General features: G+C 49.1%; 1 protein-coding gene across 2 annotated transcripts; it reads left to right on the top strand.

Moving 5' to 3' along the window:
- Window positions 1-1,881: 1,881 nt before the first annotated feature.
- CSGALNACT1 (chondroitin sulfate N-acetylgalactosaminyltransferase 1) lies at window positions 1,882-17,673 on the top strand (the record flags this gene model as incomplete). Of its 2 annotated transcripts, XM_082050650.1 has the most annotated exons (12): window positions 1,882-1,938; window positions 2,049-2,180; window positions 2,662-2,745; window positions 3,764-3,888; window positions 8,588-8,837; window positions 10,229-11,150; window positions 13,069-13,285; window positions 14,138-14,239; window positions 14,365-14,543; window positions 14,918-15,012; window positions 16,967-17,048; window positions 17,390-17,673. In XM_082050650.1, exons 6-12 carry the CDS (start codon window positions 10,517-10,519, stop codon window positions 17,671-17,673), a joined length of 1,593 nt encoding a protein of 530 aa, XP_081906776.1. In that variant the 5' UTR covers window positions 1,882-1,938; window positions 2,049-2,180; window positions 2,662-2,745; window positions 3,764-3,888; window positions 8,588-8,837; window positions 10,229-10,516. The 2 variants fall into 2 exon arrangements, with proteins under 2 accessions (XP_081906776.1, XP_081906777.1); XM_082050651.1 differs by lacking the exons at window positions 1,882-1,938; window positions 2,049-2,180; window positions 2,662-2,745 and adding an exon at window positions 2,830-2,967.
- Window positions 17,674-18,543: the final 870 nt, after the last annotated feature.

Below are 18,543 nucleotides of genomic sequence, written 5' to 3'. Positions count from 1 at the left end.
AAACCTCCCACTTAGGAATGAGAGCGAATTGCATGGAGCATCTCATCTGGAAATCAAGGAGAGCGGTAGAGCTTCCCCCGGGCAAGAGGTGCACGTGTCAAAATAGCCGCCCCGAGGGTGTGCCCTTCGGAAAACAAGGACGTGCAGAATGGGACATCCCAGCCAAGGTATTTGCTTCGCGTCTGCTCCTCAGGTTCCTTCTCTCTGCCCCCGTGTGACAGATTGATGTGAGATTCCAGCTCTGCCAGCAGCTGGGGAACGTTGTGTGCGGCTGCAAACACACACAGGATTGCGTTTTAGGCTCCTAATATTGAAGGCTAAGACGAGATTCCGGAGGAGTCCTAATTTCAAGGTATTTACCGTTTTCTTACTCCTTTTTCCCCTGGCCTGGAGCCATAGTTTTTACCGTATTGAAAGCTGCTGGGTGGATTGCCAGCACCAATGTGCATCTTTTAGGGGGAATGAGGACACTCTGCGCCACTATCTGCTATTTTCATATCCACTGGGAGCCCAACTGGACCCGACTTGCCCTGTGCAGGGTGTTGAGCAGTACACAATGTCATTGTTCTGGAGAAGTTTGCTGTGTAGAGATACAAGATGGGCAGAGAGAAGACACAGAGAGTGGCAGGAATGCGCAAAGCTTTGGTGCGGAGCACAACCCGCTGCCAGGAGCTCGGCCCTTCCAAAGGGAACGCGGCGAGGTCGCACACGGGGCGGTCGGCTCTGCCCCATGGATGATGATGGCAACATTCGCTACTCAAAGCTGGGATGAAATGCCTTTATTTATTTAACCACGTTTGCAATAGATTCTTACCCCCTTTTTCTTTTATCCACAGATGACTTTTATGTCCGTATGCTGCATTTGGCTGTTCTGTAGTTAGACTTGTAGTACCGCGTGTATACGCGATTCCTTAGCTAGCAAGCAGCTTGTTAACTCACATCAGTGCCTGGCCCTTGCGTTTCCTGTATTTAGAGTCGTTGATCCATTTTGAGTAGGTGATCTGGGATAAAGCAGAAGCAGGTCCATAAAACCAAGAGGGGGTGGTCAAGAGCATCTGTTTTTCTATATTCTTTCCCTTTAGTGCTGAGCGCATCTGGGTGAGTTGGGTTTGCTGGAGACACACGGTGCTGTTGACAGGCAAGGTGGTTGAGTTAACCAGGTAAACTCCTCGGGCTCCCATCCGGAATGTGGTTCTTGCTGTGAGCAGGTGGGTTTGGGGAGATAACTCAGTAGCCAGTGCAGTGCCTGGCACGGGTAACAGGGATATCTCAGCGTGGGGGTCTTTTACTGACAGTAAATGGGGAGTCCTGCTGTGACTGTATCTTGCCCCAGTGGGGTTATCCACAAGATGATACCGTTATTTGTGAAGGAATACACTTTTCTTGATCCTATTTGACTGGAACTTAACAGACCGGGTTGCAGAAGTGCCGGTGAGGAGAGCAGCTGTTGGAAATGGTGTCTGCTGAAGGACTGGTCCCCAACAGCTGCCAGGGCTGGGTCCTGGCAAGGGGGCGGATGGAGGAGAAACAACTTTGAAGCAGCGTCGGGGGGCAAAATAGGGAAATATTATATGGGGTTTTAACCCTGATAGGAGAATTGTTCCTTGTGCATGTCTGTAATAAAGTATAGACCTATGCTGAGGGGAGTGACAAGGGTTAGAAATATTCCTCTGCTGTAGGAGTGTTTGTTTTTTTTCCTGCCTTCCAAAGCACTTGGCATCCTCTGCAAGAGGCGTTACAGCCGTTCAATGGACATCTGAGCTGCTCTGCACTGTCGAGCAGCTTCTCCTACCGCTGTTCTGCTTCACAAACGCAGGGATTTCCCGCAGCGTCTCCACTTCTGCTGCAGAAGTTGTTTGTCATAGTTTGGATCGAAGTTGTGCTGTGTTTAACCCAGGTGCGCGCTGCCCTTTCCACTTGCTCCGTGTCCACATTCAGGTGCCGTTTGCTCAGATTTAGTGATTTCCTGCAGAATCTTTCAACAACAGCGGCTGTTCACCTTCCTCCCTCTTCTGGGCAAGAAAATCCTCTTGCTATTTGTCCTTCAGATCCCAGTCCTGGAACATTCTGCCCTCGTTGAACTAATTCTGTGCTGAGGGAACAATCTACAGAACGGAGCTGGTGGACGTGTGAGGATGGAAGTAATATAGACCTCAACCAGTTTTCATGGAATACTTCGGGTATTTCATATTTCAGTGTTCCCACGTGTGGGGTTGCAGAAGCTTTATTTGTATTTACTCAGCTGTCGCTGCTTATTAACAATGCACTTAATGGGAGTAATTGGTTGTCGGTATAGGGCCTTTAAGTGCACGCCTGTGCTGGGGAATGTGCTGCGGGGTTACAGCGGGACCGTAGGGAAGGTGATGGGACCGTGTGCGCTTCCCAGCCGGCAGCAAACAGCCGCGTTGCCCTTTTCACGGGTTAGCAAACAGCAGAGCCCGTGGGCTCCCGAGCGTCCCCCTGTGGGTTAAACCCCGTGGGGTCTCCCTGAAAACAGGGCGATTTTAACATTCTGCAGCAAACTCTATTAGAAGGAGGGGAAGGGGGGAAATCTGTAATGGCACAGCAGCAATTCCTTCCTTCTGTTTTGTTGGCCTCTGTACTGTGCCAGCGCATATTCCAGCCAATCTTTGCTAAAATAAAAAATAATATCATTTGCAGGCAGGTTTCCATATGAACAGAAACAAAGACTCAGCAGCACGAAGCTTCGTGTCCTAAGGAAATCTCTTTTCTTCTAAAATTCTGGTAGGTTGTGAGAGTGATAGTTTTGGGTTTGTTTTCCTGTTTTCTGAACAGCTTTACAAATGCATCGTGTTTCAGGAAACTTGCATTTGAGAAGATGAACTCTCCTGAAAGATAATAATTAAAAAGCTGGGTTTTCGCCGACCTTTGGTGTCTTGTTAAATCAAACCAAGCCGGCTATTTTTTTGGTGCAAGAAGGAAAAAAACCCCACAACAACCATTTGTGTGAGTTCATATTGCGGGTGGTATTTCCTAAAGCATGAAACGTGCTTCGCTTCTGCTGGGAGCTCGAGTTGTTGTTTTAAGCCATGGGCTGTTTGAACCTTTCAGGAAATGCTGCCCTGGCTGCGGGTGTAACAAAACAGGGAAAACAGAGCTTTTGCTGGCAAGGGAAACTGGTTTTACTGGTGCCATCAGTCAGCTCTGCCTCCTCTGCGACCTGTTAACGTTTAACGCCTTTCTAGCTTGAACCGCTTGTTTTTAAGAGCTGTTGACAACCATGCAATAAGGGCAGTTAAAATGTCTGTAAGAAAGTGCAGTTTTAACCCCAAATACTAATAGAACTCAGTGTGGGAACTGAGATTTCTTGCTGGGCGATGGGAAGTGCAGGTGGGTTTGTGGCTGTGGGTCAGCGTGTCAGACACCCGTAAGCTGCTGGTTGGAATCAAGGTGGTTCAGAGAGAACTCGGAAGCCGAGATCCCATTTTCGGTGTGATTTGAGGATCAGAGCTGAAACCTTGGAAACTGAAGTGACTGTGAATAGGTGTCTCGTTAACACTCAAATGTGGCTTGGGTTACTTGACTGAAGGATCTAGAAATGTGATGACATTTAAAATAATTTTTAAAATATATTTTTACTTATATTTGACAAAAAGCGACGTTTTCTGTGGGGCTCTGTGCATTCCGGCATTTTCCCAGAAACACACACAAAACCTGCTGTGAAGTGGGAAGTCGAGGCACCATGACTTATTCGGTTAAAACAGAGCAGACCACCTTGACCTATTGAAATACTTTATTTCAGAATAAATCCATAGAAGTGATAGAGTGTCATACGAAGATAAACAGCTTTATTGTGTTGAAAACAACTAAAAAAGCTTGGGCTTTTAAAAGAATTGGGAGGAGACCCAAGGAAATGCCAAGGAAATGGTAAGTCTGAGCAAACCCCCGTGAATCAAACCAGCGGTGATGAGCTCGGTGGGGCTTATTCTATATTAATAGTCAGGGTGAACCTGGGGGAGGAAGGAAATGTGGGGTGAGTCAGGGGACCGGCCTCTTCCTCTCCATCAGTGCTGACGGGGAAATGTGGATTATTAGAGCTGGGCTTGGTATGTGAGGTCTGGGAGCTGGGGGGCGCGGGGTGGGTTACAGGTGGGGGGCGCGGGGTGGGTTACAGGTGGGGGGCGCGGGGTGGGTTACAGGTGGGGGGCGCGGGGTGGGTTATTGCTTCACCTGGGGCTTGGGGCACCTGTCTCAAGACTGGACCCATCTGCATTTGTTTCCTGGTTCTTTGTGTTCTGAAACTTGATTTTCTTTTGTAATAGCTGGACAATAGTCTCAATCAGCCATATTCGTTCCTGTCCTGATAATTCATGCTCAGGCTAGATAACACAGCAAGCCCTTTATACCTGCTAGACCAAGATGGTTTTTCCCTTGTTCCCTTCACTCTGAATGGTTTTATTTGCGTCACTGCCTTGCTACCCCGCTACCGGGCAGGTTTCCCTTGCAGCGCAGGATGCGCAGGCCGGCGGGCTCTGCAGTGCCACGAGGATGGGGCAGGATCTGTGGGAGCCACGTGTCTCTCCGCAATTCACACGCGCTGGACTCGGGAGGCAGGAAAACCCCTTTGTTTTCTGTTCCGCTGGAGTTACTGAAGCTCAAGCCCCCCGTCTAGCTTGGGAGCAGCTGTACAGGGATTGCTGGCGAGGAGGGCATCTCCTGCTCCAACTGGATTCTTCAGCCCTCTTACAACTATCTTGCTGTTATACTTCCTGAGGACTTGCACGAGATAGGGAGCTGAAGTCACTGTTATTGTACTTTATTGCTTAGCGGCTTTTTCTCAAGGCTGTGGACTTTTATTACCCTTTGCAGGTGCAGCTGAAAGGCTGGTCTGACGGCAGCTAAACCTGCGAGCCCTGCCTAAAGCTAATACGCACACAGACTGCTTTGCAGCTCAGCCTCGCTAGGTTTGCCTGGTTCTCAGCATAGTCACATGTTTGTGCATTTTTATCAGCGATAAATGGCTCTCTTGTTTAATTAGATACACGCTGAAGCCTTCGCTAATTGCTGCCGTACTTCTTTGTGCACACACCGGACTCCAGGTCTCGCCCAAAGCCTGGCTCTGGTACCCCGTGATGCACACCTGGCAGCATCCATAGGGCTTCTGGCATAAAGAGATAGATGTTTGTATTTTGTGCAAAAAATAACATTTGTACAACAATATTTAAATAGAAAAGCAAAATTTATCCTATTGTTTGTTTTAAGCAGCAAAGACTAAAGGATTTTGTTTTCTATACATCTTCCTATGGTGAGTGTCTGAGCCGTTTGAGAAGCTGGTGTGGCTGGGTGTTGTGTTAGAAGTGGGTCCAGTCTTTCTGGAAGCCTTCTATATGCGGAGCAGTTGTTGAAGTAGATCTTAAAATGAAGTAAATCAGGGTAATGTGTGTTGGCGCTTTTCCCTGGCTGCAGCTTGCCCTTGTTCTGTCAGCTAATTTCCTGCAAAAAGGTGGCATTTGGGGTTAGCACGCTGTTACCCATGGGCTTGCGTGGAGTGATTGGAATGAATTGGAATAACGTTGTTCTGGGGGAGAGAAAGCAGTTCTGGGAGTGGTGCTGCAGTTATTTGACGTAATGGTTCTTTTTTGTAATAAACAGTGACATTATGTGTGGAGATAATTTTAGCTGATGCATTGGTTCTTTTAGATGTAGTTAGAGCTTCGTTGATGTTTAACTTTTGTGGCTTTTTGCTTGAGAACGAATTTGGTTTACAGTGGAGAGTGGAAGGCAATGGCACTTTGACTCTTGCTCGTGTATCCACGTTGATACCCCCACGTGCAGAATATATATGCACAGACCCCAATACTCCTTTTGAGTAGGTGTTTTTTTTAATAGAAATAACAATACTGTAGAATAACCGTCTCTGCCGTGTTTACCGCGTATGAGAGCGGAAGGGTTTAGGAGCACCTCTGATTTCTGCTCGGGAGGGTCTCGGGGAAATCCAGCCTGAGAAGCCCAGCACACGTGGAGCTCAGAGCAGCTCAGGTGCTGCTCAGTCAGGTTACTGATTTACCTCGATAAGAGGGAACCAATTAAATTAGCAGCACTGGGGTCCAGAGTACTAATGAAGGGAAATATTATGACTTCCCCATGTGTTTTGAAGCTCTGAGAGTCAGAAGCCTGTAGCATTGTCGTGAATATAAACCCAGCCACTTGGCAGTTTCCTCACAAGGGCAAATGTAGCATTTGCAGGCATAGCGATGCTTCTGAGGGCTTCTTGTCTTCACATTGCTTCTAATAGTTGTTGTAAGTTATTTGCTAGATAATCAGGTTGTAATTCTTAATTATAGAGGGGAGCAGCACCATTGTCTTTCTGTGGACGGGGTTAGAGACCGACTGGTTTGTTCGAGAGCACTCGTGGAAACACAAGTAGGATCGTCTGTTGAAGGTGACTCTGGAACCAAAGCTTAGGAAACCAAGGTTTTTACAGTAAGTTATCTGCTCTCTTCAGGTATTGGCTTTTAGCGTTTTGATCTGGACGCTACTTTTAACAACGCTTTATTTCTGTTCCCAGTGCTCTATCAGCTGCAGACATCAGGATCTGATGCAGTTTGTCTGAGACGTGTCGAGCGTCAACCCGAGAGGCAGCAGCGCGGTGGCTTTGGACGGGACGGTGCAGGAGGGTTGTGAAGGTGCACACAGCTGGTTTATCAGGCAGGTTCTTCTGTTTATTCAGCCTTTTTTTTTCCTAATTCAGTCCTGAGCAGATGAACTGGGCTGAGAAGCGGGTGAGAAATCAGGGCTCGGCATTAAGCAGAAATAATTGACTTTTCCATTCCCTCCGCATGCACCTGCATGAGGTTAGGTTTTCATTCTTGTCATTTGCTCCATTGTTCTGAGCGGCTTGAATTTCTGGTGGGGGCAGAGGAGAAGGCGGCACAATCTCGTTCCTACATTAAACGGACCGATTTGTCTGCAGGGCTACGCGCAGGCTGCGAAATTAAGAAGTTCAAGGCAAACGCCAAGTGGCTGCAGAGCGTCTTTGTTTTGTTGGGAAGACACTTAAAGCCTGGGTGACGCGTCTGTTTCCTCCTCCCTGCAGCTCGTTCTGGAGGTCATCGTGGTTCTAGTGAAACCTCACTGCAACGTTCAGTAAAGGCGTTTCAAACACCTACCTGGAAACTAAAAGCAGCTTCTGCCATTCACTGCCTTTATTAAAAAAAGACATTTAAAGATTGTGGTGTGCTAGAATGGTAGTTGCCAGTCTCTGTTGTATCTGCAATAGGAAGCTGTGGCAGCAAACACTTAAACACAGAGTGACTTGGCGTTGCCACCGCCACGTGCCCCGTGGGCTCGCTGCCTCTGCCAATGCGGCTGTTGTTCTGCCCTCGACACGAGGAGCGAGGCGAGTGCAGAGATCAGAGGGGAAATGCAGATATAGAAAAGGGTTGGTTTCAGTCCCTTTCTTCTGCCCAAATTCATCATTTGGTTTTTAGGAGCCAGAAATTCAGGCTTGAAAATGCAGCTCTGTGAGCGGGGTGACCTCTGGCCCCACTCAGGGCTCCAGCTGAGGCTGAAGATGTTTTTGCAAACAGAAGGTTTTCTTAAGAACTAATGTCCTTTTCCTCATCTATCTGTTAAAGCTTCTCTTTGCAAATAGGCTAATGCTACTTGGTGCAGCTGACGGCTGTAAAACACAGAGGCGTTTTTGTCAGTTCCTGGAAGAACCTGACGTTTGTTTGCCTGCCCTTCATCTCGGGCTCTCTTGGGCTGCTGTGAAACCACGTAGCTTTGGTGGAATCAACAGCGGGGTTGTTCGGAGGAGTCGCCGTCCCCAGCCGAGGTGCCGTGACCGCCTTCAGTGTTGGCTTTAAATAACCTGCTTGCTTTGGCAGCGGCGCGGATCGGTGCTGCTTCCACAGCACGCCCGGGAGACAGCACAGTAACGTGTGTGTGCTGAAATTCCATCACGGGAGCCGCCGGTACGATTTAATAATACATGTGTAGCAACAGAGGGCAAGTAATGAGCGCTTGTTGTCAGGACACTTCGGCTGCGATGGCCAAACCCCCGTGAAGAAGGTGGAAACCCTCGTGGCCTGAATCTCTTGTACTGAGAATGCCGGTTCAGGGGACAATGTAGCTGAGCTGATTTACTGCCCTGAAGGGTGTTTGAAGATGCTTTGTTGATGGGTGAAGTTACAAACCAGAAAACTAGATAGGAAAAAGGGTACCCTGAAGAGAGACCCAGTATTTTTTAGCAGATATATATATATACACAGAGACACATATATTTTAAGGTCAGCATTTGAAGAGCTCTTTACCCGAACCTCGGATCTGATGCTGCTTATAGAAATGAAACTGTGTGTTTGTCTAAGCCCTTGAGACATAATTTCAGTTTATGCCGTGTTAGCACAACTAATCCTTTCAGTGATGTTCGGCTCCCGCCAGCCCGCTCAATGGGGGGATTGTGCGCAGCGCACGAGCACAGCAGAGTTTTATGTCCCACATCGTGCCACTTCCTGGCCCGCTCCCGCCGCACACCGCCTCCTCACAGCCCTCAGCCACATCTCCAGTGCCGTTAGAGATGCCCAGACACATTTTCCCTGCTTTGACGTGTTCCTTTACATTGCAGGAGGCTGGTTTTTATAGCATGTCCATAGGAAGCACCTCCGCTCCAGCCTTTGGCCACGCAGGAGACAGGCTGAAGATGTAGGCAGCTGGAGGATCTGAAAGCAATGAAGAGGTGTGCTGAGGCCGATGGTGTTGCTTACAGTACACATGTTTTCTGGGAAAGGCGCAAGATAAACAGGAGGTGATTGTGGCGAGCAGAGGAGCCGCTGCTGCAGACCAAGGTGTTCCACGGAGAAGATCGCTGCAAAAAGGTAACGGCGCTAACTCTCCGTCCCTTTCTCCGTCCCTTTCTCCGTCCCTTTCTCCGTCCCTTTCTCCGTCCCTTTCTCCGTCCCTTTCTCCGTCCCTTTCTCCGTCCCTTTCTCCGTCCCTTTCTCCGTCCCTTTCTCCGTCCCTTTCTCCGTCCCTTTCTCCGTCCCTTTCTCCGTCCCTTTCTCCGTCCCTTTCTCCGTCCCTTTCTCCGTCCCTTTCTCCGTCCCTTTCTCCGTCCCTTTCTCCGTCCCTTTCTCCGTCCCTTTCTCCGTCCCTTTCTCCGTCCCTTTCTCCGTCCCTTTCTCCGTCCCTTTCTCCGTCCCTTTCTCCGTCCCTTTCTCCGTCCCTTTCTCCGTCCCTTTCTCCGTCCCTTTCTCCGTCCCTTTCTCCGTCCCTTTCTCCGTCCCTTTCTCCGTCCCTTTCTCCGTCCCTTTCTCCGTCCCTTTCTCCGTCCCTTTCTCCGTCCCTTTCTCCGTCCCTTTCTCCGTCCCTTTCTCCGTCCCTTTCTCCGTCCCTTTCTCCGTCCCTTTCTCCGTCCCTTTCTCCGTCCCTTTCTCCGTCCCTTTCTCCGTCCCTTTCTCCGTCCCTTTCTCCGTCCCTTTCTCCGTCCCTTTCTCCGTCCCTTTCTCCGTCCCTTTCTCCGTCCCTTTCTCCGTCCCTTTCTCCGTCCCTTTCTCCGTCCCTTTCTCCGTCCCTTTCTCCGTCCCACACCAGCAATTCTCCCTTTGAAAGTGCTGACATTTTCTGGAGAATCCTCTAAATACTATAACAACTATTCCACGTTAACCCGAGTAAAGCACGGCAGTATCTGTATAGCTCACTCTAGCCCCCTCAATTCCTACTCTAAAAGTTGGTGATTTTTTCCAAGAAGCCCTGCAGACTGGTAAAATATAGGTAATGTTGCAGAGATCAGAAGTATCTCTGCATGATTGCTGTGTATAGAGTAATAGTCCAGCAGGACATGGAGGGAGGAAGGCAGGTAGCAGCTGATAAGAAGTCCTACAGAAAAATTTGACTCAAGACTAGAAATGAACCTGAAACTGTTATTCTTAGATCAACTTTTTGTACCTAAGGGTCTGCCAGCAAGGACGTGTGACTAACAGGACTAGGAATCTCTGTGGTCACCACCAGGGGCATCCTGTCATGCGTACATCCCGGGAGAGTGTCAGGGGTTCATTCGATTGTCACTCAGCCTTGGCCTAAGTCTGTCGTCAGCTGAGAAAATGATCGAGTTCCTTGAACCAGCGTGGATTTGGGCCCAAACTGAGCATCTTAGCACAAGTGCTCCGCAGCTCTGAGATCCACCAGAGCAGCTGAGAGACAACAGTGAATGGTCTGGACTGAGTGACCAAATTCTAATGTGCGTAAATCCTTGTCATTTGTCGTTCAGGTCCCCAGGCCCCATCCGCCAGCGGCTGATGAGGCTGCGGCAGCGCAGGTGTTGCCATGAGGATCAGGAGGTGTCCCGTCTGCTTTGCCGCTTGCCTTTTGGTCCTGCTGGGTCAGCACCAGGGAGAGCCCAATATATGGGCAGAGCACGTATTTTAAGGAAGCTAATGAGACGGTTTTTGTACATACAAGCATCTGCGTAAGCGTGCTCCAAGTCCAGGAGCCTCTGTGGCACTGTGTGGACGTAAGGACTGTTACACGTGTGGGGTTAGACTTCGCTTTTTGAGAGATGATGCTCCGAAGAGGATTTATTCTATTTCTCCCCCGGCTTGCAGGCCTGCTGGTGGTGGCGTGTTGCTCGGTGTCCATTGTTTACATGTTGGCTTGCACACCCAAGGGTGACAGCCGGCAGCTGGCCTTGCCCAGGGCACACGGTCCGACCGCCAAGGAGGGATACGAAGCCGTTCTGCAAGAGCGGGAGGAGCAGCACCGCAACTACATCGTCAGCTTGAAGAAGCAGATCGCCCAGCTGAAGGCTGAGCTCCAGGACAGGAGCGAGAAGCTGAAGAACGTGCAGGACCAGCTCCCAGGCCCCTTGGACACACGGCTGGAGCACAGTAGCCCGGAGAAGGCCCAGGCTAACCTGCTGGCCTTCCTCCGTGCCCAGATCGACAGAGCAGAGGTGCACAGCGGCGTGAAGCTGCCCACGGAGTACGCGGCCGTGCCCTTCGAGAGCTTCACCCTGCAGAAGATTTACCAGCTGGAGACGGGGCTGACGCGCCACCCGGAAGAGAAACCCGTCAGGAAAGATAAGCGAGACGAGTTGGTTGAGGTGATCGAGTTAGCCGTGGGGAGTTTGAACCATCCGGAGGGGGACGGCAACGCCAAACACCGCGTGTACGCAGCCTCCGACTTCGTGGAAGGTTTGTATGCGGACAGCGGGTTGGAAGACCTGCTCGGTACCGGTGGGGGGTTCTGGTGGAACTGCGTTGCTGACGGAGATGGGTGTTATCTCTGAGCGCACATCTGGGCGGTGTTAGTGCTGGGATCCAGCCACAGCTGCAGCCACAGCTTTTCTGGGGAGGGGGCTCGGTGACAGCGGAGCTGACCGTCCCTCGTGGTGACCGCGGTGTGTGCTCACAGCTCTCGGCTCCTGTGTTTGCCTCAGAACTGGCAAAGCAAGGGGCAGACCATCAGGCTGCAGTCCCAAATCCGTTACCGGTGTTAAGGTCGCTAACTCCAGTTCCAATCTGAATGCCAATGTTACCGTCACTTCCACCCGCACCGTCCTGCCAGAGCAAGCCGTGGCGAGATAGGTTTGGAGCTCAGAAATTCAGCTGGTATCACCCGTAACTGCCAGTAACTATGGAAAGCTGAACCTTCACAGGGTATCTTCTATACCAGGACTCGTGCGGCTCATCCCTTGGATTCCAAAATGAGCTAAACAGGTACTTGTCTTTACCCTGACATGTAATATTGAGGCTGGTTCTCGTTCAATAAGAACTGCATTTCGACTTTCAATCCGGCTCACCGAGTTTCAGTCCACGGGAACCAGCTCGCTCCCTGCTTGCTGTTTGGTAGCCTTGTCTGTGAGATGTAATCCACAGCTGACCCAGCTGAATTTAGTACAGGAGGAAAAACTTGCCCTTCTCATCCTCTAATGTTTGTACTGCAGACTTAGAGGACGTGTGGGTAAAACACCTCTTAGGGAGTGACTGCTCTGATGTGCTGAACACAAATCCCCGTGCTTATCCCACATCACTAGACACTTCGCTGTGTTTTTTTTCTTCATCTTATATATTTATGGATAGAGAAGAGCAAGGTGCATCCTCCCCGTGATGCAGACTGTGTGTATATGGTCCTCCAGTGACCATGGTGTGCACAGACAGCAGGTTCTTGAGACCGTGCCAGGATTTACCTGCCGCGTCGCATGGTCGATGTTATTAAAAGAGTTAGTGTGATTTACATCTCTGTTATTATGAAAAGTGTCGGTTTGCTATGTCAAATATGCGAAACAGTCCTTTCCATTCCTCTGTAGAGAAAATGCAAATCAACCATGTTACACACCAGGGAATGACTACGATTTAAGAAAAAAAGGCACCACTTTGGTCAAGCTGCTTTTCACAACCAGGTGGGAAGAAAAAGACAAAAGTCAGGCAGAGGAGTTTTCTTCAGATGTGTTTTGCTTGTCTCTTCAGTTTCTGCAGGAGCTGGAATGCAATGCAATCGGACCCGTCTGCCCATGAGGCTGTTGGGACATGTACGGTGGCCTGACAAGTAGTTAGAGTTACCATTTAATTATTCGTTCTTAACCCAAACCGATCTGACTATGAAAAAGCTTTGTTTCAGTATGCACTGTAAGGACTCAAGTGTTGTTTGGTGTTAGTAAAATCTATAGCCTTTTTGCCAAGCTTATCTCATTTAAGGTATCAGAATAGTGTGGGGCACGACCAATACTTTTAGAGTTCAAGCCAGCCCTCAGCATGGCACCAATTTTATGCATTGAGTACGTTAAAAGTTCATTCCCTATAGAAAATAACTCTGTGCTTGTGTGAATTAGATGTCCCTGGAGATGGTCTAATGCAGCGTCCAGCCTGTGGCAGCTCCGCAGCGTCACCCTCGCCGACCATTACTCACCACGGAGGAAAAGAAGCCTCTTGAGAATGGAGTTAGGAGGAAAGTTTCATTGCGATTGGCACAGGGCGAAGCTGGTGGCTGCCGGGTCTACAGTCTTAATAGGAGACTTTCCAGAGAGCCTCGCAGAAAAGAGGGAAATGAATCGTTGAGATTGCGGCGTGCAGTCAGCTTCAATCCAACATCTCGTCTCTTGTTTGCACGCAGGGATCTACCGCACGGAGAAAGACAAAGGCACGTTGTACGAGCTGACTTTCAAAGGAGATGCGAAGCATCAGTTCAAGAAGGTCGTTTTATTCCGGCCATTCGGCCCCGTGATGAAGGTGAAAAGTGAAAACGTCAATATGGCTGACACGCTGATTAACGTCATTGTGCCGCTGGCCAAGAGAGCCAGCAAATTTCGGCAGTTCATGCAGAATTTCAGGTGGGTTTCTGGTCCAATCCTGCCTTTGCTTCATCGTACTTGGAAAGTAATTGAGCACTCGCTCGGTAAAAGTCGTGCTTCTCTTAAATAACGTTCCATTGTACCACTAAGAAGTCAGTTTTGAGCTTAGGGAGGCTGAAAGGCATTGGGGTGCTTAGTGCGTGGTGTAGAAGCGATTATATGGCAGCCCTCGGGTTCCGATCCGCGTGGACCTGGATGATGAGCCTCGGTCTGTGTTGTTGGGGCAACGCGAGAGTGAGCTGTGAAAAACATCTCCAAGGAAAAAGGGAATTGGTGCTCCCAGACCCCTTGCCAGGACCTCTTAGAGGAAACACTAAGGCAAGAAGGACATGTATTTGAACTCTCAGGACAGTTGCTTTCCAACCGCTTTTCTTTAGCAGTGCGGAGATGATGTTCGGAGGGAAAACTTAATTGAGATGTAGCTTTAAATAGCTGCCCTGAAAAGATTGTGTTAGCAACAGGTAGTGACTCTTAAAATGGGATTTGTTTTGCTTAATTACAGCCGTCTAAAAATAGGCACCGAGTCTAAATTCGCCATCTGATAGCTGTGTGCTTTGGGATGGGAGGGATCGCCCTCCGGTCACGTTGATCTCTGCTGATTATAGTTGCTGATTAATTTGTGCAGGTGAGGTGTGATGTCTGGCATTGGGTCACGTTGCTCCTGCCCTCGGGCAATCGGCTTCATGGACAGTTGAGACTTAATGTTTCTTAACAAAATGCTGAAGGTATCAACTCTAGAAGATTTGTTAAAAAACAAACACAACAAGTCAAGGTTAAGAAGTAGAAATGTGTGTAGCATTTTCACAGTCCCCCTTCTGTTCTGTTCTGTAGGGAAATGGGCATTCAGCAGGACGGGAGAATTCACCTCACCGTGGTTTATTTTGGAAAAGAACAAATGAGTGAAGTCAAATCTATACTTGAAAATACCTCCAAGTAAGTAGCTGAGTATCTAATGTGCGCGGTTCATACCGCAGATTTCCAAGTTAATTCTTCTATATCAGGTTCCTGCCCCAGCTTGTGCTGGAAGGACGGGCTAAGTTGTATTTTCCTTCTCCTAGGTCAGCCAACTTCAAGAACTTCACCTTCGTCCAGCTGAACGAAGAATTCTCCAGGGGCAAAGGATTAGATGTTGGTGCTCGAGTCTGGAAGGGAAGCAACGTCGTTCTCTTTTTTTGTGACGTGGACATTTACTTCACTGCCGAGTTCCTGAACTCCTGCAGGCTGAACACGCAGCCAGGTACGGCTGTGGCAGCTCTCCTGTCTTTCAACTGGCTGTCTAACAGCCTTCACGAGGGTCTTCTTGTAGTGTAAACTGCTGTAAATCAACTTACAGAACTAATTAAGATGTATAAAAATTCTGTTGCCGTTTGGCTTCTGAAAGGTCAGAAGTCCTCTGCTCCCCCATGATTGAATTGCTTGCTTTTGGCAGCTGTGCTTCCCGAACAGCGTCCTTTGTTAATTATATCCTCACATTCTCATGCAGAGAACGCAGGCTCAGTCCAAATGTTGTCTGACTTTGTCTGGGTTTAGTCTGGCCTGGACAGCGCCTTGTAGGCAAGAAAAGTGTGTGTTACGCAGCTTTTAACAAGGTGAACCCCTTGTCATTTCCAGGGAAGAAGGTGTTTTATCCCATTCTCTTCAGCCAGTATAACCCCAGTATCATTTATAGCCACCATGACTCCATCCCACCTTTAGAACAGCAGCTGGTAAGTACATGTTTTTTGGAATGCCTGCTTTTATTTGGACAAAACAACGTGAAAAGCTGCATGTGCTCGTGGGTATCATTTTCCTATTCCTTGCGCACAGTCACACGCCGCACAGGCGAAATAACCTGCAGCAGTCGCCTTACTGTCACTTCCAGTTAAGTTTCACAGGGAAGTGTCTTGGTAGCGTTTGTTTTAACCCTTGTTTGGTGTTTTATACATGGAACTGAAGAATTTAGACCAGGTCTGCTTCTCTGCCAAAAGATTTTTCTAATTAGCACACAATTGCTGTGCGGTTTGCTGGCTCGGGGTGACGGTGCCTCGTGTCGCTCTCATTTGATGGCACCAGCTGCGCTGGGTTTATCTCAGAGAAAAAACCTGTTTTGGTAATACCGTGGATTCCCGTTTGCTTTTCTCTCCCCGAGAGAGGCCGCTGGGATCCTCAGCCTTGTAAGCGCTGCAAAAGAAATAGAACTTAGCTCTCAAGCTAGCGTAAATTCCACAGAGCGCCTTGTCGGGATTGCGCAAATGTTTATAGCTAAGATTTGAATCATAAAATGCGATGCTTATGTCAGAAAAAGCCTCTTGATTTAAAGGAGTACTCCCAATCTCATTTTTAGTGATTTTTAGTATTTCAGCCCCATTAGTTGGCAGGCGTGCGGCCGGACCTGTGCCGTGTGAACAAGACTGAGTCTGTTCTCTGTCCCGGTACTTGGGCTGCTCAGGGAAAAAATAAAGTAAACCGTCAGAAATCTTTGAAATAAATTGGTTTGTGCAGCAGCCACTTGCACTAATGGAAAATAATAATGCTAATGCATTGGAGTAGCTTGCTGCAAGGACATCGTTATGGACACTTCTTGTTCCAGCGCAGACCTGGCAGGTACAACCTCATTTCCTCTTCGCTGGTGTCTGCAGCAGCTCGGTCTGAGAGAAGGAGAAATGAGGAGAGATGGGAGGTGTGGAGTAAGAGAAGCTGCTGAACTGGTTATGGACAAAAAGGGGAGGCGTGAATGAGAGGTCAGAAGACACTATTTTCTAAAAGGATTTTTTTGGAAAGGAAGCGGTGAGATTTGTAGATCCAGAAATGGGAATCCTGTCTCACCTTCTGTAACTTTGTCACAGGCAAAGGCCAAATCGTCCAGCGCAGCTGCGAAGGGGCAGGTTTGTAAGCAGAGCTGCAGGAGCGCCCAGCGCTGCTGGGCCCATCAGGGGACGTCAGGACACGTCCCGTCCCTCGGAGCCCTCGGGTGTCTCAGCCCATCGCGTGAGGTCTCTCCCACCCGCGGGCTGTGATCTGGGGACCTGTGCTGGGGTATCTGCTGCTGAAAGGGCAGCCCTGGCCTCTCTGCTCCAATTTTCTACCCGTAATACCAAATGTTTTCATGGTCCATCTCAGTGGTGCAGGCTGCACATTCATTATGACAAAGGTTTTTGTGGGGTATGTATTTATCACCCAACATCTCTGGACTCCACTTTAACTGGGTTCCAGTTGTTCTGCCATGGAAAGCTGTTCTTACCCCAACCTAATTTTAGTCACGATGGAGGTACTGAAGAGGCGGTCAGAGCTTGGCTGCCAGCTTAGCAGGATGTTCCTTACGTCAGATCTGAGTCCCGCAGGAACTAAGCATTTTGAAGGTTGTTTGTCCACAGAAGAAACAAACTCCAGAGGGTGATGTGATATTGCTCCATGCAGTCAACAACAGCCGGAGTCCTCCTGGATTAGGGAAAGGACTTACGTCATTCTCCTTGATAGCTAATGATACAGCTGCTTTTTGGTGCAGGAACATGCAGTAAGTATTATAGCTACAAAAAATGGTTCAGGACCAACAATGGATTTATTTAGGGGAGAATAAAAGTGCAGCTGCTCTGTTTCCGACCACGTTTGGGACTGGTTTCTCTGCTGTGCACACTGCAAGCATTTCTGTTCCCATATAGATATTCCTTCCCTTCCTTGCAGGTTATTAAAAAAGAAACTGGATTTTGGAGAGACTTCGGGTTTGGGATGACTTGCCAATACAGATCAGATTTTATCAATATAGGTAAGAATAATACACTCCAATACATCTGCCTCTTTACTGAAACATAGGAAATGCTGGTCAGCTCCCTTCTCCCTGGCCAGCGTGTCTGTGCCGCTGATTTGCAGCAGCGCTCTGGGTGTGTGTTCAGACTGTCCCCAGGTGCCACTGAGGTTACCGGAATCTAAGCACTACTCAGTACATATAATGCAATTTTGGCTAAGAAGCTAAGAAATGCGGACACTTGGATGCTGGCAGAGTGTGGGTGTTTGGAGGGCTGACGGGAGAACAGCGGTGGTGCGATTCATAGTGCTGACTTCACTGGTGTCTATCTCTGGTTTCACCTGGGTTTTCCTTCCCGTCAGGTGGCTTCGATCTGGACATCAAAGGCTGGGGCGGCGAAGACGTGCACCTGTACCGCAAATACCTGCACAGCAACCTGCTGGTGGTGCGTGCGCCAGTCAGGGGGCTGTTCCACCTGTGGCACGAGAAGCGCTGCCCGGCGGCGCTGAGCGCCGAGCAGCACCGCATGTGCCTGCAGTCCAGGGCCGTGAGCGAGGCGTCCCACGGCCAGCTCGGCATGCTGCTGTTCCGGCGCCACGTGCAGGCCAACCTGCGCAGGCAGAGCCTCAGCAGCAAGAAGACGTGAAGCCAGCAACGGGACGCAAAAAAACCCTCTCCGGATTGGACTATTGGGTGTTTAGGGAAAGAGTCGCTAACGAGAAAAGATAGGAGGCTGAAAGAGGATGGAGGTGAAAGAACACGAGGGAATGTGCTCGATGTGCTCGTCCTCTGTTCTGGTTTTTCATAGTAGGGCTTTTTACGGAATCACCGAATGTCAGGGGTTGAAGGGACCTGGAAAGCTCATCCAGTGCAATCCCCCCGGAGCAGGAACACCCAGATGAGGTGACACAGGACGGTGTCAGGCGGGTTGGAATGACTGGTTTCAGTTCTGCGTTAGCCAGGCCGTCCAGCACTTGCTGGAGAGACTTGAACACTGGATGAGATTCGGGGTCGCGGAGACAATGAACGTTACCCAAATGTGGTGTCCGCAGTAACAGCTGGGTGTGCTTTGCTGGAGAAATGTTTGAGATGTGAGCAGTTATTTAAAGGATTGACCCTTTAGTGGGCAAATAATGAGTTACTTTCTACATCTAACCTGATGTGTCTAAAAAGGGCTATTTTTCTATAAGTGCAGAAACCTGATGTGTCTAAAAAGGGCTATTTTTCTATAAGTGCAGAAACCTGATGTGTCTAAAAAGGGCTATTTTTCTATAAGTGCAGAAACCTGATGTGTCTAAAAAGGGCTATTTTTCTATAAGTGCAGAGCTCCTGCTCTGAGAAGGAAATGTGATTGTTCATGGTGGTTAAGTTGGAGTGGCCAAAGATGCTTTTCCGTTCCGGGGCAGGGGCAGCAGCGGGTGCGCTAACGGGTGTTCCCGCTTCCTTCCGAGACAAGAGGCGTCTCAAAAAGTGCTTTCTAAAATTCCAAGAGAGAAGACCCTACCAGCCACATGTT

Source organism: Streptopelia decaocto, assembly GCF_964273445.1.
Source record: "Streptopelia decaocto genome assembly, chromosome: 4".
Taxonomy (NCBI): Eukaryota; Metazoa; Chordata; class Aves; order Columbiformes; family Columbidae; genus Streptopelia; species Streptopelia decaocto.
This window is presented reverse-complemented; position numbering and strand designations above follow the sequence as displayed.